General features: G+C 49.4%; 1 protein-coding gene across 2 annotated transcripts in view; it reads left to right on the top strand.

Annotated features, from left to right (window-relative positions):
• The first annotated feature begins 2,298 nt into the window (after positions 1–2,298).
• The window catches only part of syn3 (synapsin III), a 64,312-nt gene continuing 45,658 nt past the window's right edge, over positions 2,299–20,952 (top strand). For both annotated transcript variants that reach the window (XM_084702068.1, XM_084702067.1), the window contains exons 1-3: positions 2,299–2,717; positions 8,565–8,622; positions 17,475–17,566. In XM_084702068.1, the coding sequence (XP_084558194.1) occupies positions 2,299–2,717; positions 8,565–8,622; positions 17,475–17,566 (569 nt within the window). The remainder of the gene's footprint in view (positions 2,718–8,564; positions 8,623–17,474; positions 17,567–20,952) is intronic.

Here is a 20,952-nt window from a genome sequence, read left to right as displayed (position 1 = left end):
ACACTGACACTCATGTCCTCCCCCACCCCTACCACCAAGCTCTATCATCACCACCCATCAACACAGCCTCCTGGTTGTCAGGGGGGCCCGCAGCCTAGTATTAGCCCGACACGGTGCTCTGTTTCTGGGCTGGCTGGGAGGTGCACCTGGCCCTGAGCTCTGGAAGTCAATGCTCTTTGCTATCGGACCCACGGAGACTGTGAGGGGATGGGGTTGGCTCCAGCAGGGAGGTTTATGAGCTGTGATAGGGCTGGGTGGGCAGCTGTAACTCAGTGTGTGTCAGCCTTCCTATTCAGACACACAGGCACACATACACACAGCCACACATACACAGTACGTACATACATTACGCACATACCCAGTACACACAGGGATTTACACTGTAGCTGCAGTACAAATCAAAGCCATACACAAGCACTCACACACAGGCAAACAATCAATTGTCACTCGTATTGATGACGCCTTATTACCTCTGTCTGCAGTCAGGCTGTTAGTGACAGGATCATCCTCACTCCCTCAGGACTGCTGGGGCGAGTTACTGTCTCTGCTGTCTTTAGGGCAGAAAGATCCCGTCCCTTGTGGATCTATGTTATTGTCTCTGCTGTCTTTAATGGAGAATGAGGGCTGTCTCGTGAATGGACGATGTAGTAGTCTCAGAGGAGGAAAGCTGCTGAGAATTGCCAAGAAGAAGCGAGGTCAAGCTGTGTGCGTAAGAATAGTTATTTAGCCTCTCGTGTTTTTCATAGTGCAGATGTTTACCCGGTGAGCCATTGTTTCAGCACCACAGTCAATGGACAGCTCCCTCGGATCATTTATGTGACAGCTGAAACTGTGATTAGTAGTGTGGGACGTAGCTTGATGTGAGGCCACATGTCATGTCTGTGTGTTTACTGCTAATGCCGTTGCTCTTGTCTTTGGCGCTGGAGGGTTTTCCCTCATTCGGGTGCTCGACATTGGAGTAAGAGCAGTACTGTAAAGTTTCACAGCTCGATCAGGCTAGGTTTCCATAAGCTGGAGAATTCGGTGAAATAGTGGTCCGCTCTTTCAAAGTCACGTCACATATACGCCGAGGTGCCCTGGGTGCCTGTCTGCTTTCTGATTCATTTCAGATTCGTTTTGGGTGTGTTTGTTCTGTGTCTTTGCAGCACTGACCGGAGGGCTAGCTGCCTGGCCGTGGTCAGCCTCAGTGGGGCCCTTTATTAGATCAATACAAAACAAACACCGTGTTTTTTCACCGTCTGCTCCCTGCTGTGTGCTGTCTCTCAGCCTCTGACTCCCCACTGATAGATTGAATGTTTCCTCCATAACCCCCCCCCTCCCCCCCCCCCCCACCCCACCCCTCTACTCTGTCACGCCTCCATTCTCATCTCCTTTGCGGCACAATCCAATCCAGTGGCAATCAGTGTTTAATATCGCCTGTAAAAAGCCTTCCCCTCCATAAAAGGCCTTATCTGCCCCCCCCAGCCCCTGCTCAGTGGCTTCATATATTCACCAGCAGGCTTCTCCCGCATGTCACATCCAGGGCTTTAACCAGCACCTCCATTGTAGCTCCATCTCCCTGCAGACCCAACCCGCCCCCCCTGCCCCCTCCCATAGTGGTACTGGTAGGACTCGTATCTCTCTATCTCTCTCTCTCGGCTCGCGGGAAGCATGTTTAAAACCGAGTCACTTCGTCCCAGCCTCCCCTCTTCTCATACATGATGCAGATTGATTGGAATCTTACTTTGTAGGATTCTCTTGCTGTAACCTGGCCTATACATTCCCTCACCCCACCCCAACCCCTTTACTTGATGCCCTCCCATCCCCCATCCCCCCATCTCCCTCCCTCCTTCCTATGTGCCTGAAGGGATATAGCTAATCTATATGTATGTGTCTCCTGTGAAAGACTAGCTCCACAGTATTACGCAACCCTGGTTTCAGCTCATGAATGGTGGCTGCGTTCAAAGGGAATGTGCTCCAGAATGGGGATGACATCAAAGCCCCGTCAGAGCCTAGCGGGACCCACTATCTTTGTCTGCACAACTGAACATTGTTAGCGTTACCTTGGTATATTGGAGTGGGATGATTGTATGGTATCCTTCCTCTCTCTGTTTCTCTCTCCCTTTCGTTATCACCTGATTGACTCCAATTCATTTATTCACATACCTCACATTCACATATGAATAAAGCAATATTCTGCACAAGGTAAAAAAACTAAAACAGCTTTCCTTTTTAATTGCTTTCTCTCATTCTTTTTCTCTCTCTTTACAACAGAACCCCATCTCCCCTGTGGCCTGACCCAGCAACCAGCCCGCCACCATGAACTACCTTCGCAGGCGTCTCTCGGACAGCAGCTTCGTAGCTAACCTCCCCAACGGCTACATGACCGACCTGCAGAGGCCGGCGCCCAGCCCCGCCACGCCCTCCTCCTCCACCTCCACCCCCGCCTCCCCAGCCACGGAGAGGCGACAGCCCCCGGTGGCACCAAGCCAGTCCCAGGCTCCTCCGGCGGCCTCCGGAGGGGGGGGGTTCCTCAGCTCCTTCTCCAGTGTGGTGAAGAGCGCCCAGATGGCCCAGGGCGTTGCTGCGGCAGCCCAAGCCAAGTCAGCAGCCGCCGCCGCCGCTGCCGCCACCGCCGAGGGGGGGTCTGGAGGCACAGCCCCCCCGGCCCAGCCCCCAAAACCAGTCATACGCAAACCCAAGATCCTATTGGTCGTAGACGACCCGCACACGGAATGGTAGGTGGCCTCACCCCGCTAGCCGCACCCTGCTAGCCTCACCTTCCTAGCCTCACATTGCTAGCCTCACATTGCTAACCTCACCTTGCTAGCCTCACCTTGCTAGCCTCACCTTGCTAGCCTCACCCTGCTAACATCACCTTACTAGCCTCACATTGCTAGTCTCACCTTGCTAGCCTCACCCCAATAGCCTTAACGTCTGTTGTTGAGGAGTCTTTATGGTAGAGATTTAAGTGCTGTTTATAAGCTGTAGAGTCTTCTTTACAGTTTTCCAGCTTCTTCATCACCCAGGGTTTGGTTACGTAAGAGGATATACGTTAGCCGGTTCTAGACAGCTTCCACAGCCCTGTCAAGACGTTTTTTTTCTTGTGTATAATTCCTCTCTTTTTTTTACAAAGCCAACCCCAAAAATCCCAGAAATTAGCCCTTTTGTCCTCTGTCTCTCTATAACAGAGTTGGTTGCTATTCAGACCCTACAGACAGACCCAGGCCCAGATCTGAGAGGACCAGGCAGCATCAGACTCTGCTCAGGGTTCATCTGCTGTGGTTCATCTGTATGAGTCATAAGTATCTGTGTTGAGATTAGACCGCATTGTGCCTCTGAGGGAGGACTCTTCAGTCTGTGTTCTGTGACTGTGTCTTCCCACTGTTTAGAGACCCCGGGTAAGGCTGCTTTCTGCCACGTTAATGATGCATGGAGTCATAATGCGTTCGGATGGAGTTATGACTATGTTCCAAAAAATAGCCCGTACACAAATGAGATATTTCTGTTTACTTGAGTGGATGGGAGATTAGAACCAGAACATTTCGCAGACTTGAGGAGTTTGTTTTGCTCTGATCTGGCTGTGAGCCACAGAAAAACCTTGAGTGGCTGTGATCTCAAGACTAAAACTAGAAACTCGAAAGGTGTTTTCCATATGTTATACAGAACAATAAAAGAACCCTGGAAGACACTATTGTTCCTGGACCCTTTTGGATTCTAAATAGAACCTTAAGGTTCTGTTTAGAATCCAAAACTGTTCTTTCTTTGCCACAGTGAGGCACTGTCGGCCAAGGATACAAAATCTCGTCCCATTAAAATGCTCTCCTGTAGTCCACTGCATTCATTTGGTGCATTGACTATTACGGGCAAAAGAGGGCGCCATATAACAACCAAGACAGCCATGATGCCATCTTCATCCACTCACTGGTAGAAAAATCTATGCAGAACATGGATTTAACTTAATTTGATATACACTTGGGCCAACCCTCCCCCACCCTTCCTCATGTTAAGCTGAGTACATAAATCCCCAACCTGCACTTTTTTTACTCCTTTGTGATTGGTTGTGAACTTCCAGTCTGGCTATTGATCTTACAGAACGATAAAGACGCTAGCAGGAAGCTTTGGTATGAATTAACATGATATACTTGGACACCTGTCATCTCTTTCAAATCTCCTCGTAAAGTTTCCGTACGGATTGGTTAATTGGCAGTATATTTTTCCCCTTTAAAGGGTGCCAGGTGTGAGATAAATACCTGGTACACTAGAGGCAGGTACTGGAGGGTGCAGCTCAACAGTTAATGGTTGAACAAACCCCCCTGAGATGAAGTACAACTCGTAAAATACTTTAAATGCCAAATATTTGGCTGCTGCTTTGGCAACGTGTCCGGTTCACCCTGTTGTTGAAACTTTATTTTCTCCTCCTTCCGTTAGTTTGCTCAGATCACTGTAAAACAAGCACGCAAATCTCCCTCCCAACAGCGAGAGTTGATGGCCATCAACTATAATGTATACCTTTGACAGACCCTTTTATCCAAATCGACGTACAGGGATAGGATTTGAACCTCTCGATCTGCAGTCAAACGCTCAGACAGCTGAGCCAGACCCATCACCCCGTGGTCCCTCAGGAAACCCTGTTCGAGGTGTCTAGCAGTTTTCCAGCTCTGACACTTGTCTCCCAGTGTATAATCCAGTAAACACAGTGTAAAACAGGATAATACACCTCTGAAGGCAGACATCCACAGTGGATGACATACGGAACAACAGACTTGTGTTCCTGAGGAATGTTTTCTCTCTATTAATTTCATGTCCCTGTAAGGGCTTTCAAGGGCCATGTAGCTCAGGATAGTTTCCTGAGCTGCAGTCAACAGATGCTCCGTGTTCTTACAGCATCTCCGTAAATCAACATTGATTTTATCTCCCGTCAGGTTTTATGGGTTTGATAAAACGGCTGCCAGCCAAACTATTTTATCTGGAGGGGGAAAGTGCCTCAGGCAGCACTAATCCTAGCAGGGGAAAAGGTTGTCCTGCTTCTGTGGGGATAGGTTCAGCTCAGCGGCAAGAACATTTGACTGCGAATCAGGGTCGCCGGTTCAAATATCTTCTGTGGATATAAATATGGATACACAAAAGACACATTTCTTTTGCCTCTGCTAATTGATGTGTCTTCACAGGGATCGGATTCATATGTGAGTGGCGTTTTGTGACTGGTTGATAAAGAGTGGGTTGGAGCGCCGCTATCTGGGTTGAGGGACAGGGCGTCCATCCCTGCCCCAGGCCTCGGTGCCACATTTTCTCCGGGGCATTCCAGAGGAGAGCCTGCGTGTCTCTGGGGAAACCCTGTTCTCTCCTGACAGGCCTGGCCCCCCAGCCCCCCCGGCCCCCTGTCCCCAAAGCCCCCCCGGCCCCCCAGCCCCCCCGGCCCCCTGTCCCCCTAGCCTCCCAGCCCCAGGCCTCCAGCCGTCACCCTCAGCTTTGAGTGAGACTGAAAGACGTATACAGCAGCTCTCCTCGACTTGTTTAGCTGTGCTCTGGTCTACTCTGTTACATTTCTGCTCTGATGCACTCTGCTCTGACCTGAACAGCTCTGCTGTACTCTACTTAGCTTTCGACATGGCACCACTAACACGCTCGCTTCTTTCTTCTTTCTCTCACCTCTCATTGGCCTTGCCCTGCCATTGCCACACAGTGAATCTCCCTCTCTCCCCCCTCTCCCTATATTTCTGCCTACCTCTGCCCCCCCCCCCCCTCATCTCACCTCTCATTGGCTGAAGAGTGACATGCCGTGTGCCAAGAAGCTGTCACTTAGTTGTTTGTGGTCGTACAATGAACAGTCCGATCTTGTAATCCCAACCAGCCTTTCCTTGGTGACTGCTAACAAGCCTGCCTGCTTGAGATCAACTACATGACTCAGTTATAGCATAGAGCAGGAGGGGCCAGTCTGCTCTCATGGTAAAGATTACAGAGTACATGACATCCTTTTGCAGACATTTTTGATGTACAAACAGTGCATGTAGAAACAGAAGCAGCTGAGGACCACGGATCAGAAGTGTATAGTTGTACAGTATTCTGGTGGTCAGAGTCAAGGAACAGTCTTTATTGAATGGCCACATCACAGAGTATCCTTTTCCCAGCCACCAGGCACGGTGAACCCAAGGAATGATATCACAGCGCATCAGAGAACCGCTGGGTGATGTGCATGCAGTGGGGGTGAGCGGCTGTCGTGGGAACCTGAGCCAAACTGTCTCTGTCGAGATGGGGTGTTTACATCTGGACGCAGGCGAGGGGATCTGATCACTCCGGGGAAAGCCAATCCCGTCGCAGATTCCGTCGATCAGTTTCCGCGGCGACAGGTTGCACAATTTCTTGAGCGCGGCCCGGTTGTTCGCAGCTCGGAGCCTCCTGCACGTGAAGCGGACGGTGAAGGGGTGTAGCATGGTCTCTGTAGTATGTAGGTCAGCAGTTGTTTAAGATCTGCCGCCTTCGCAGAAACAGGCAGAGACACAGAGAGACAGGCAGGGAGGGAGACCCGGCAAGGAGACACAGAGAGACCCTGGATTCACATTCACAACAGCTGGGAGGTGTTAAGAACTAAATCTGCTTAGTGACTAAGCTTAATTAGCAGAGTTAGAATGATCCACAGGGGAGAGAGACATGGGGAAGGGGAGAGGGAGAGGGAGAGGGAGAGGGAGAGGGAGAGGGAGAGGGAGGGAGAGGGAGGGAGAGAGAGAGAGAGAGAGAGAGAGAGGGAGAGGGAGAGGGAGAGGGAGAGGGAGAGGGAGAGGGAGAGGGAGCGGGAGCGGGAGAAGGTGGGGGTGGGGGTGGGGGAGGGGGAGGGGGAGGGGGAGGGCGGGGGAGGGGGGGGGAGGGAGAGAGAGAGAGAGAGAGAGAGAGAGAGAGAGAGAGAGAGAGAGAGAGAGAGAGAGAGAGAGAGAGAGAGAGAGAGAGAGAGAGAGAGAGAGAGAGAGAGAGAGAGAGAGGGAGGTAGGGTAGACTAGACAGAGACAGGAATGGAGGGAAAGTGATTGAAAGAAAGTGAGACACAAAGACATCAAAAGGCAGAATGAGGGTGAACATTAAGGAGAGTTAACGAGTTAAAAAAGTTAAGGAGACGAGGAGAGGGAGACTTAAGGCACAGTTCAAAGAGGGCAAGAGAGGGAGCGAGAACGCACAAGACATCAACAGGATGTAAATCTTCACTAGTGAGAGGTACCATCTTTTTTTCCATACCAAAAGAGACACTAAAAGGTATGTTGGACTCTCAATTACAGAGGAGAAGACGTAGCTTCTCTAAGCATCCCACAGCTTGTTCTTGCCATGCTTGGTCTGTAGCATGTACATTACAAGGCACTGCAGGCAACAGCATGCATCCCTTGACAGATTGATGACCAGCCCACGCCTGCAAGAGGTCAAAGGTCAACTACAGGGGACCCACAGAGTGTTGGCAAAGACACAAGCTAAGGCTATAAACATAGCGTGCTCAACAGACTGTACATCTGAAATGTATGTAGCCCTTCTGCACACCCACACACATATATAATGTCCATATATTTTAGTGACATCCTCTGGAGTAAGCTGTGTGTGTGTGTGTCTAAATATGGAGTGAAGTAGAAGCTTCCTGTCTGTGGCGTTTCTTGACATGCCAGTCAAACTGTCAGTTTGTGATGGTCAAACTGGGGAAAAAACATTTAATCAGAACCTTCCAGACCAAACTATTTGTGTACAAATAAAGGCTTTGAGTGGCACAATAACATTCTTTGCAAGTCCCCCGTGTATTTTGGTGGTGTCATCATTGAAGTGTCCTGTTGATATGAGACATGCTTGTTCTCAGTTTCCTGCCGTGCAGTCTAATGGCTTAATGAGATAGACTGTGTCTGGCTATGCTGTGAGGACCACAGGGCCTGTTGATGGAGACTGACTGTCCGGTCATGAGGTGCAGCAGGAGCCTCACATGCCCTCATGAGGAAGAGCATGAGTGGAGGTTATGACACGTCACCACTGGAGGATTTGGTGGGCGAAACAACTCTAAAATGTTCAGCCTTCTTGCCATAAAATAAACAAGAATTCAATTAAAGTTGTTTTGACTGGGTGGTGTTATGACTACAGACTCTTGGGTTTGACCTGGGGGCAAACATGGAGGTGTACTTCCTTAAGCAAAAAATATCATACTGACAGTATTGTATTGTAAGGACAAACATTCTTACATAATATGTAAAGACAACTCTTATAACAGCTTGAAAATATTCAATTAAAGTCATGTGAATATATCGTAAATTTTAAGTACACTTCCAATTCACCAAAATGAAAATATGTTTCTGATTTAAAATAAGGCTCTGATTTAATGCAATTAAATGAGATGTAGGTGTACTCTTTCTCCCCTTGGGCACATATGGCCACACGGATGAAAACTCTGAATTAGCAATCAAGGACTGAGCAGTTCCTCCTCCCATTTACCGTCGTCCTTTCATACCTGTAGTCATGTCTTATATATTTAGACATCAAATTACAGGATGGGGCTTCAGCAGCTGCACACCCTCCCAAAGCCTTTCTTCCTCTCTAATTACCTGTCTCATTTCTCTCCCTCGCAGGGCCAAGTACTTTCGGGGGAAGAAGCTGAACGGGGAATATGAGATCCGAGTGGAACAGGTAGGTGCCTTTTAAAACTGAGGACTTATACGGATCACACCGGAACAACAGGTGACTAACGAATGGTTCTGCAGTGTTAAGAAGTGTTTGGCAAGGACACAGCTCCGTGGTTCGAGCATTGGACTGGAGATAAATAGGTCACAGGTTCAATTCTCTCTCTGTTTGCCGCTTTGGATAAAAGCATCTGCTAAATTCAAAATAATAAAATTAAAATAATTTGAATCAAACTGGTAATTCCTAGTGCATGGAACACAACACTCACACACATACAATCTGTTTTCCATATTCTTGAATCAAAGTATAAATTCGAGAACTCGACACATGATTCCATGTGCTTTGGGCCCCTTCCAGATGACTGGATTCTTATTGGTTCAGCCCTTTACAGGTTCAGTACTCCACCACCACAAGGTTTTGTATGAAGCTGAAGATTGGGGATGACCAGGTAGCAGACTACTGGACATGGTTCTTGGGTCGTTTTCTTTAATCAAGTGTCTGTGAAGACGAGAAAGGCCTTTCTTTAGGCCAGCTTTAACTTGAATTAACACAACACTAGAGACCGGTCAGTTCTACATATTTATAATTCTTTCATGTGGAAAATCTGTGCCAATGTATATGCAAAAATACTTAAAGTCTAGACACACAGTGTTGTTGTTTTTTTCGCGAGGTAGATAACATCTCTCCCCTTCGAATGTGTTCAGCCATACATCTGTAAGCCATCGGGGTACAGTCGATCCAAGCTGTCTTGGAAATAACGAAGTAGAGGGATTTTTATGGGAGACGGAAAATCAGACCACAGAAAAGGCAATGCCGCCGATTTTATAGTCTGTCTGTTTGCTTGGTTCCTTACTGTTGTGGTCAGATCGTAGTCGTTCTGGACCACAGCTTGGGGGAGACCTGGAGTTAAAATCAAGATTTTCTTAATAGATCTGAAATAAAGGGGGTCTTTAGCGTTTAGTTGCGGTTCCCTGCTCTGCAGTGGCCCCCAATTAAAACATGTGGCATTGGTAATTAGGCCCCCTAAGTCAACAAGCAGGCGACCACAACGTACCCCTGTGCCCCCCTAGTCAGCCCCCCCATCCTGCCTAGAACTTCAGAGTCCCCCCACCTCGCCTTACCCACCCCATCCCTCACCCCCCATTCCTCACCCCCTTAGCAACCACCTACTATGTTCTTGCCAGAACCTCCACAGTTTCCCGGAATTCACTCACGGATCTCACTAGGGTAACGAGTCAGTTGCTGATTGCCTCCGCAGGCCCCGCCCGACACCCACCCCAGCCCTCGCCCCCCTTGGCCCTCAGCCCACGCTCCCCTGCCTGACTAAGCCAGGGCCCTTCGAGGGTGTCCACACTGAGTGTGGAACATGGAAACCCAATCCCTGTGTGAAACGTTAGAGCGGCTCGTTGCGAGTGGCGCAATCGACAATAAAAGCAGAGCCCCCTGCGCTCTCCCTTGTTCTTCTCCTCCTGTCTCTCTTTCTTCTCTTCACACCCTCTCTTTTCCCAGTCTCTCATCATCTCTCTCTCTTTCTCTTCATCTCTCTTTCGCTGTCTTTTTCCCTCTTTACCTCTCATTTAAATTTATTATTTTTCATACATAATATGTATAGAATAATATAATATATAACAAAATATATATATACAGTACAAACATACACATGCTGTACATTAAAAGCAATCATTGCATGAAGTGACATTATGCCTTGTTGGCTGGCTCTAAAGTCATGGCAGGCTGCCACATACTTTGCAGACAAAGTTTGAATAGTTAGGTTTGTCTCCTAAAAAGAAAACCAATGTCTCTCAATTTGTTAGAGAAGTAACTTAAAAATTCTCTGTTTGTTTACAATTTTGAGGAAATATGTTTGAATTTCTTTAAGTGCTCACTCAGTTAAGAAAGGGAGCTCTGTGTCCAGCTCTCCCTGTGAGCAGAGTGAGCGCTGCCTCTCCTCCTTGGGTAGCCAGGGCTACCTCAGATTCTACCACCAGGCTGTTCTCACAGAGTCTGTCCCTAGTTAATGTTCCTTCCTTAGTTTGGATCAGACACAGTGATCAGGTAGTCTTCCACTGTGTACTGTTTGTTTGGATCCATATGGCTTTCTAGTTTACAGTTAATTAGTTACATCTCCCCTCCCCTCCCCTCAGCCCCCCCCCCCCCCTCTCTCTCTGTCTCTCTCTCTCTCTGTCTCTCTCTCTCTCTGGATGCCATATAAGGTACCAGGCTGAGGCCCAGGCACTCAGGGCACACAGATCACATGATGCTGTAGTTAAAGCTCTTGGCTTTGATACTTCTGATGGCAGAGTTAGAAGAGAGGGATGGGGGGGTTAGTAGTAAGGTCCGGTATGTATTGACACAGTATGCTAAGACGATACTGTATGTTGCAGCCACACATGCGTACAGATACTTTTACACACAGACAAACACACACACACACACACCTGCACAGACAAATTCACAGACACACACACACACATCCACACAGACACCCCCCCCCACACACACGCACACACACACATAGACATGCGCCCCCCCCCCCCAAAAAAAATCAACCCCTAAAATTAGAAGCGTTGACACGCATCGTGATGAATCACTCGTCCACTCTGACAGCGCCAGCTTTCAAGTTTACATTTGGCCGACGTCTCGCCCTCCTATAAAACCCACGGCTCTTCAACACCGAGCACAAAAGACAGGCTCGCCGTCGGAGAGAGCGTATTACAAACAGAGCTCGGGAGTTGGACGGGGCTTACAGGAAAGCCTCAGATCAATGTCACCTTGTGCCTGAATAGCATCGTTTCAGAGTCAACACTGCGCGGCCGCAGATTCATCACATTCTTTCGTCTCACATGTCGGCTGAAAGTGGACCAGTTTGCAGAGTTCAGGCCGGGCCTGGGAAGGGAAGATGTGACGCGGTCTGATTTACTAGCCCACTTTCTCCAGACCAGATGTTGCCTCCGCGCAGGTGGCTTGACTCATACCTGGCACGTCCAACCGCGTACGTTCCCCTGGATTGGTCTTTGGCACCGAGTGACCTGGCTTGGCCTGTCCACACAAGTCCCCTCCCAGGGGGGGCTGTCCTCTCTGTGGCAGCAGGTGACCTGACCCTAGCAGGTCCATCCAAGCCTGCACCCCGGGGCTGTCCTGTGTGTGGTGCCAGGGTGACCCTGCGTGGCGCTCGGCTGTCGACTCCTCTCCTTCGCCGCTCTTATCTCCGAGGGCCTCCGGGGGTGTTGGGCCCGGCGGGGGGGCTTATCTCTGCACGGATGCTTCTCACTTGGCCGAACTAACGGCAGCACTTGAGGGGCTGGGGGTGTTGCGTGTTGATCAGACATTGAAGGACAAGGAATTGGGAGGGGGGACACTGTGGGTGGGGGTTGGAGGTGGGGTGAGGGTGAACTATCACCCATAAAGCCCTCTGTCTCATTCCTTTGATGTGTTGCTGGGGGAGGCACGTATCTCATTCATTCTGGGGATCCGCGGTCGTGCCGTGTGAAGGCCCCCCCCTCCCCCCCCGACATCTGCGATGGTCCAGCCTGGGAGGTTTCCTTATCTGCGTCAACACCTTGGCAACACCAGAAAGGGCCTTCTGCGGCCGTACTAATAGGCGAGTGGGTACGTGTTGGTGCTGGGCTAGAAAATGCGCCGTGGGTAGTTATTTGGAGTTCTCCTGCGTAAATCGCCAACAACACACTGCAATTTCAGCAGTGGGACAGACGGCTTGATTGGGTATCCTGGGGGTCTGGCGGCTGTGAAAGCTTCTCTGGGTTCCGTTCCACGTTGCTGAGCAGGTCGTCAGGGCCAACATCTGTTCAGCAGGCCTATGACCTCAGAGAGGAGAGGACGCCTAGAGCTGTGCCTTGCCGCTCTCCTCTCCCCTCCTCTCTCTTCTCCTCTCCTCTCTCCTCTACTCTCTCCCCTCTTCTCCTCTCCTCTCCTCCCCCCCTCCCCTTTCCTCTTCTCTCCTCTCTCTCACCCCCCCCTCTCCTCCCCTCCTCTCCCCCCTCTCCTCTCCTCTCCTCTCTCTCACCCCATCCTCTCCTCTCCCCTCCTCTCAGAGCCAGCTTAACCCTGGAATGGCCTCATGACTTCCTGCACGGCAGTAGAGGGCATCTGCCATGACGTTAGCCAAGAGAGGTGTTTGAGTTGGGACCCTCTGTAGATGACCCCTACAGCAGGTGTTTGAGTTGGGACCCTCTGTAGATGACCCCTACAGCAGGCCACTGCAGCTGTTTGCCCCTGTTGCTCGTGTTGTCCCTGTTGCTCTTGACGCCACAGTTGTCCCTGTGGAAGCAGGTACAGTAAAGAGTTTTTAGTAGAGTCCCTCTCCCTACTGCTTTGCTGGTCTGTGGAGTAAAGTAGATACAATTGTGTAGTACAATGTGTGGGGAGAATGGCAGTATGGTATTATAGTATAGTAATATGATAAGGGAGTAAAGCCTTAAGCTAGGGGACTGTAGTAGTAAGCTCTAGATTCTGAAAATGAACATTGCCACAGGTGGAACATCCATTTGTTTTGAGGTGAGGTGTTTTAAGACGGGATAAATGAGCCACCCCCCCCCCCCCTCTCTCTCTCTCTCTCTCTCTCTCTCTCTCTCTCTCTCTCTATCTTTACTCTCTCTCCGACATTGCAAATACACTTATTTATAGACCCTGAAGAAACCTCAAGATAAGAACCTTCATTTTTCCTGGAAAAAGGTTGATCATCAGTCTTGTCCCTCCCCTCCCACAAGCTTCTCTCCCTGAACTGTTGCTTTTGCACCTAAGAGAAGGTTGAGGACGACTGTTTGTTTTAGTAGAGTTATAATAGGCGGTTTGGGTTTGGGGTTGAGGGCTGGGGGAGGAGGGAAGGTTTAGTCTAAATATGTCTCGCTCGTGTTGTGGTTAGAGGCCTCTATCTACAGGAGAACTTTGTTATTACTTCCAGGAACACTCCACTCGCCCCTGCAACACACTGCCTCTTTAGAGCAAAACCTCTGAGATTTATAAACAAAGATTTTCATGGGAGCAACAGGTGTATTTGCGGACCAATGAACAATCAGCCATGCTGGATGCTCCTGGTCAATCCAGGTGTTTGGCTGCAGCCCACCAATCAGGGGTACTGTTTAAAAGTTGTCACATGACCATGAGGAAAGGCACCTTGCACACCTGAACCTTGGTGACACCCATTAGTAGAATGCTAAAAATACCTCTTCTAGGATTCCAAATGAGCTTCATCCTGTAGCTGGGCGCCAAAAGGGGAGGAGAGAGAGTGAGAGAAACAGAGTGATTGGGAGAGCAAGGGAGTGAGGGACGAAGGGAGAGAGAACGGGAGGGAGGGAGGGAGGGAGAACGGGAGGGAGGGAGGGAGGGAGGGAGGGAGGGAGGGAGGGAGGGAGGGAGGGAGGGAGGGAGGGAGGGAGGGAGGGAGGGAGGGAGGGAGAGAGGGAGGGAGGGAGGGAGGGAGAACGGGAGGGAGGGAGGGCGAGGGGATGGGAGACCATATTTGGAGGCCCTTGCTGTGTTTACTGTGCTGTCCACCTACACTAAGGGCCTGCTTGCAAGCTATGTGTGTGTGTTTGTGTACGTACGCGTGTGTGCGTGTGAGCATGCGTGCACAGCTGTGGAAAGCTGAATGCAGCCCGCCTTTCAGATCCAGCCCACATGCGGCTGAAATAATGTCCTCCAGGTACACTCTGTCCATGCTTAAGCACTTATTTGAACACAAGGCTGACTTACCCATGCACATCCCATGACAGGAGGCGGCCAACAACGCTGTAAAAATGAGGCTCTGCAGCGGCCCTGAGAGAGCCCTAAACCTGAGGATAGTGTCATAGTGTGTGTGTGTGTGTGTTTGTGCATGGGTGTGTGCGGGATTGTGAAACTGTGTGTGTGCGAGTGTATGCGTGCATGTGAGTGTGTGTGTGTGTATGTGTGTGTGTTTAAGCACGCAGTAGAATACTGAGCAGGGTTGCAGGGATTTGGATGGGCTGTGTTGTTGATCTACTGGTGCTGTGGTATCGCTGGGTGTGAGGACATTGTCATAAACGTCAACGTTTATGCCTGTCGCAGGATCGGAGTGTTTCTTTCTGCGCTCATCTGTTGAGCCTCTCAGGAAACACTCACGGCATGGCATGTTATGGCCATGAGAGTAGTTTATGAAGTACTTTAGTGAGAATAACTTTCAAGGGAACTGCATCCATCTCTTCATGTCTTTGCACAGCGTCCTGGGTTACTCAGACTGTATGTTTTGCTTACACCTTAAAGGCTTACCTCTAACCAATGACAGTGGTCCTCTCAGAGAGCCGGCCAATCAGAGGAGACAGGGACTGTGCGTTGTCTGCCAAGTCATCGCCCACTCTCTTGTTTTATCTGGTCGCAGCAAATGTCAATGTAGGCTCCTGCAGAGGGATTTGATTTGCCAGGGTGATGTGATCGAGATATGTGTGTGTGCTTGTGCATGTTTGTGTCTTTACGATGGTGCTTTTATGTCTCGGTGTGTGTGTGTGTGTGGTAGTGTGTGAATGCATATGCGTGTTTGTGTGTGTGTCATGTCTTAAAGAGTGTTCCTTGGCGCGCCCCGGCGCTGCAGAGCACACAGATGTTTCTTTCAGAGGCGGGTGTGTATCAGCAGGGACGAGCGGAGAGCAGGAGCGCAGCCAAGTGCGTGTTCTTCAAGCACTCTGAGCATGAGCAGAGCCTTTGCTGTCCCGTAAATGAGATTACGGCATTTACTCGCCCTCTGCTCTCTTCCCCCGCCTTCGACAAACGCTACCACAGAAAGGGGAGGGGGGGGGTGCTTTTCACTTTCACTAAAGAAGAAGACAGAAAGAAAAACCAAACACGTTTGGTTAAGTTGGCACATTGTTTTCTGAAAACACAGTACTCCCTCTTGCTGATGTTCTTGCTTCCAAGGCAGAAAGACCCAGGGGGCAATTTGTTGCATTTCAAATGAAGCTCTTGACATTCTGGGTCACATCGGTTGCAACGCTGAGCACATAGACCTGCTTGTGTTCTTCTGAAACATCCTCATTGGGCTACAGGGCAGATAACCCAGGCAAAGAAAGTATCGTAGCTACCCTCTAGCAACATCGCGGTTCTGTACCGTATCATACTGCGTTGATCACATTGCACAGTAGAAAAGAGCTTTGGGAAAAAGCTTTCCCAGGGAAGCTTCCATGGGACTGCAGGCTGCCTACCGGACAGACTTCTGATAGTGACATGGGCATCACTTAGAACTTCAGCAACGTTAAACGGGGGATGGTTCTGGGGTCATTCGTTTTGTTCGTTGGCCAGAGAGAATGCTGACACAGATGAGCTGTCCTTCTCTCACAGCAGATGTTGGCGGGACCACGTGCAGCACGAACTGCGGCTCCACATCGGAGTAACAGTGTTCATGTAGCAGACACTTTTATCCAAAGTTGAACAAGGAGCCTGGGATCTCTCGATCTGCATTGAGATGCTCTACCACCGAGCTGGACCCATCCTCAGAGGAGGGAGGACACCCCCTTGCAGGGCTGTAACTCCACACCCCAGGTTCCGACCTCAGTAAATCAAACGCTGGGATCTGATAAAGTGTCGTGTACGCAGATTAGCACCTCCTTCCTTTGTCACGTTTACGATCGGTGAGCCATGGAACGGGGGGCCCTGTTGTGGAGTTAGCCCTCCCAATAAGTGAATTACTACTGCGTTCTATGTGGACTGTTTTGCTTGGGTGCTGACCAGATGCGTCCGTTTGAGTTTTTCTCAGTGAGGGTCATTTGGGCGGCCATTAATCCTCCTCAACATTAGAGTCACTGCCCATGCTTTAAAGTGATGTTAAGGAAGACAGATGGAGGCGTTTCAAGTGTGAGGTCAACATGTTCAGGACCCCTCATTGGGTTCTGTGTTCCAGAACCTTGTGGGAGCAAAATACTTAGTGGGGGAGCAGAGACTGACTGGGCTGGGGAACATCCCGCTTGGGAGTACATTGACTGAACCCATTAACCACCATGACCCCTGACACCTGACCCCATCTCAGTTCTGTTTCTGTGTGGTTTTCCTGTCTGTTTGTCTGGGGTTCTTCAGCCTACTCCACTGTGCAGTTCTCATTTCGTTTTTCACTGGTTCTGTTGACCAGATGCGTCGAATGAGAAGGCATTTTCAGTATCAACATTCCATTGTGGTGCTGATTATAACTGTCTTGGCTGTAGTCATTTATCCCAGCCAAGACCAAATTGAACTCTTCCATGCTAAAGTCAGTCCTTACCCAAAACAATCTTTTCCCAGACTACCCCCCTCCTCCTCTCCTCCACTGCCTCTGTCAGAATGTCTGCGGGAGCTTGATTTAGTCATTAGGTATCCTGGATACGGCCTGTCACAGGGCCCTCACTGTCCTGGAGACCTCAGACTGGGATAACTACATTTGTGCTTCTCTCTCTCTCTGTCTCCTCTCTTTCATTCTCTCTCTTTCTCTCTCTCTCTCTCTCTCTCTCTCTCTCTCTCTCTCCCTCCCTCTCCATTCCCTTTCCAACTCTCTCTCTCTCCTCTGTTTCCCTCTGTTTGTCACTCTCTCTCCTTTCTCAATTCACCTTCTCCCAACCTCTATTTCCCCCCGCTTCTCTCTCTCTCACTCTCATGACATCATAAATGATACATTATTTGATATTCATGAACAGGATTGGCACCGCGGGAGGCTCTCCCCTTCTGGAGTGTAGTGATATCCATTCTAACAGAGATCCAAAGTGAATACTTATTGCAATGGAATTTCCAGGATTAAAATCTTTGGTTTCATATCAAAGTTACATAATGTTCAGTGAGCGTGTTTGATCATCATGCTAATGAGGCTGCATCTTTCCCTCGTGAGAAAAGCATGTCAAGTTTCCTGTTTTCTCTGTTCAATGCAGGCGGAGTTTTCTGAGATCAACCTGGCGTCCTACGTCAACACCGGCTGTATGGTCGACATGCAGGTCACCAAGGGAGGAACCAAAGTGGTCAGGTGAGAGAGAAAGAGAGAGAAAGAGGCCGTGTCCTGTCCGTGTGGAGCCCGTCTCTGACACATGTGCCCACGCCATCCCTCATCTGCCTCGTAGACTCGGGACAATGGCTTTTCTTTCTTTTCAGTCACCATCAGTCACGTTAAAGAAAGAGCGAGAGAAAAAGAGAGGAGGAGAGGGAGAGGGAACTGGAGGATAAATATCAAATTGCTTCCAGTCACAGAAAGACTGGACGTCACAGATAGTACAGTAAAGTAGCTTTTGTTGTTGAGCTAACTCGTCATATACCTCCCAGCTGCTAAACAGCAGTACATTTCAGAAAAGGACGACATCAAATATACGTATTTCACCTCCTCATATCCTTCTGCCCTTGTGGGCTTTCTTTTTTTTTTCTCCAAAGAATGTGTCGTGTCAAAGACACAGTTGCGGGTTTTAGACGGCCGTTGCCATGACAACGTCTCCACGACGTTAACTGTCACTCGTTAACTGTTGTGCGGTGGTTTTCTCACCATTCCGTGTGCTTCCCTGCGCCATGAACACCGCAGTGCTCCCTAGCGAGGCGCTAACGCGAACAGGCCACGTTTCACTGCAGCGGAGCAGTGAGATGACATCACCACCCTACTTCCTGACGGATGCCAGACTTCAGCCCCTGATTGGTTAATTAGATCAGCTAATGAGATGCATGCTGGTCCACGTCGGACCCATGCTTGTCCAGAAAGTCAACTGTGTGTGTGTGTGTGTGTGTATGTGTGTGTTGTGCTTTGTATCCACAACATCACCAAAAAATCACCTCTTTATCAGTGTTGGGTGCAGCATTTGGCAGGAAACCTGCAGGAAATGTTTCTTTGCCATGTGCAGCTTGAAGTGAAGCAGGGATAATGGCAGTCAGATACTGGCTAGACTGGTAATAACACACTGATTAAGTCTTGTTGGAGGAGATTCCTCGCCATCACTGACTTCATTGTAAGGGTCAACCATCGTCTGCCCATGGAGGGAGGCAGTGGTGTTGGGCAGGGGGCCGTTTGAGATGGCCAAAAGAAATGAGTGCAGAGGCCAAGGTAAGGCTTGACTGACTCTGACCCCTAATGATGATATATTCCTTTTTAGCCCCGAGTCTGATTGGAAAGGAATGTCAACTGCTTCACTGCCTCATTCTCCTGTGTACGTTTAGAAATGTTCCCATAGATGGATAATGGTACCTGGTTCTCAAGGACAAAGGATTAGGAGCTCTTCATTTAATTACATCTTTCTACATCTCAGTTTGTATATATAGTCATGCAAGAGGATAGGTTAGCTTCAGTAGGGTAGGTGAGGTTAACAGAGAAGACAGACCTGCATGCCCACAAACAGAGGTAGATTGCATTAGCAAATCCTTGTCTCGTTTTTTGTATACATCCTGTCTAATGTTCGGTCTCATAAACTACCCCACACACCCCAAACCCCCCACCTATTGAACTAAGTGTCCTCCTGCTTTAAACAAAGCCTGTAATTCCTAAGTCTGGTTCATGTTATTACAATGACCATATCTTGCTGCCGGCATAATAGCTCAATTCAGATTTGGATCTTAACACACCTGAGGGTGGTTGCTCCCTTAGGAGCACAGGGATGGAAACCTATATCCAGGCTGACCCACCACCCTGTCATGCTGTTGGCAGAAAAACAAACAATCTTTCTTATTCCCTTTAAACTCATAACCACTCTCATTTCCTTTCGTTGTGCTTCTGTGCAAATGTATTTCCATGTTTGTGTGTCTGCGTGCATGTTTGCAAAGTGTGCATGAGGGTGTGCTGTGCTTTCATGCACCGTAGTGTGCATGCTTGTGCTCGTGTGTGTGTGTGTGTGTGTTTGAGCCTGGGTTTGTGCACACCTGTGTGTGTGTGTGTGTGTGTGTGTGAGAGAGAGAGTTTGAGTGTGTGGTGTTTGACTGGAGCCCTGCCCAAGCAGCAGTCCCCTCTGGCAGGCTTGACCAAGCCACCGCCCATAGAGTTGTACCCCGGCCAGGTCCCTCTGGTCCCTCTGGTGACGCTGGGCCAAGGGACCGTGACCGCAGCCGCTCCCCCTCTCGGAATAGTCCCCAGGCTCAGCAAGACCACACCACAAACCCGTGACGATCTATCATCAATCATGTGCAGAAAGGCCAGCTTGCTTCTTGGTCCCCTTAGGTGTGTCTCTAGGTTTTAGCTGAACCAGAAAGAGATTGAGAGAACAATGTTCTTCTTTGTCCTTGGAGGACATGTGAGGCGCCTCTTATGGAGGTTTTTAACCCTGCTTATCCACCTCAGACAGACTGATCGTGCGGGAGATTGCACCCCTGGTTGCCATTTTGAGGTTGGGGCTGACACGTGCACAGATGATGGTCTCTGGGACACGTGCACCTCCACTCGGTCATCCCTCTGGGTGCTGCTATTGGAGGCTTTAAAGATAGATGCGGCTGTAATGAAATGGCCGCAAATTGTTTTAATGGTCTCTTTTCCTTTAATATGCCACGAGGACTGATGAAAAGTGCCCCTAGCGCCAGACCATAATATGTCCACACCAGAATCTCACAAACAACTGTTCATGATCCACGTTGAGTTCACCTACAGTACGTCTTCTTGCCTATTACTTTTAATGAGACAGCGAGCGACTTTTTATTGAATATAGATCCATCTCTGTCTCTCTCTCTCCTGCTCTCTCTCTCCTCTAGCTACCTGCATCTCTCTCTCTCCTGCTCTCTCTCTCCTCTAGCTACCTGCATCTCTCTCTCTCCTGCTCTCTCTCTCCCTCTAGCTCCATCTCTCTCTTGTTCTCTCTCCGCTCTCATCCTATTTATTTCTCTCACTCTCAAATGAATAAGTCTGTACCACAGGGTTCATCCTCCATTAAACACCCTTTATAGCCTCGCTGATGAGCTGTTCAAAGGGTGCATTTGCATATTGTCCGGAAAGAGATCTCTATTGGCCCTGAGTGATAGGGATCATAAAACAGAAATAGTCGGCCTCAATGTAATCCACTTCCCTCTGGGAGTCATGCATGGGTGAAATGACTCCGATTTAAGAGATGGCAAAACAAAGCTAATGGTGGATATGAGTGCGCTAATGTAGAATGGGTGTAGGGCAGCGCTGCCATTAACTCAGGCCTAGCAGTCACCACGCCAGCGGGAGTCGTCTCTCTGTGCTGATGACAGACTGGATGTGTGCAGGCAAGCTGGCGTACTCAGACACGGGTCCTCCCATGGGGATGGACGGCTTTGACAACTTTGTTGTCAGACTTGCGAGTTAGTGTGCTAGTGTTTGTTAATAAACTCTATTAGTCTATAAGTGTACACTCAGTTGGTCTATACGTGTTCACTTGTGTACTGTATTAGTTCACAGTGTATTAGTATGTTAGAGTACACTAAAGGGTTTAA

This window comes from Hypomesus nipponensis, chromosome 7, assembly GCF_054491055.1.
Source record: "Hypomesus nipponensis isolate SF chromosome 7, ASM5449105v1, whole genome shotgun sequence".
NCBI lineage: Eukaryota > Metazoa > Chordata > Actinopteri > Osmeriformes > Osmeridae > Hypomesus > Hypomesus nipponensis.
This window is presented reverse-complemented; position numbering and strand designations above follow the sequence as displayed.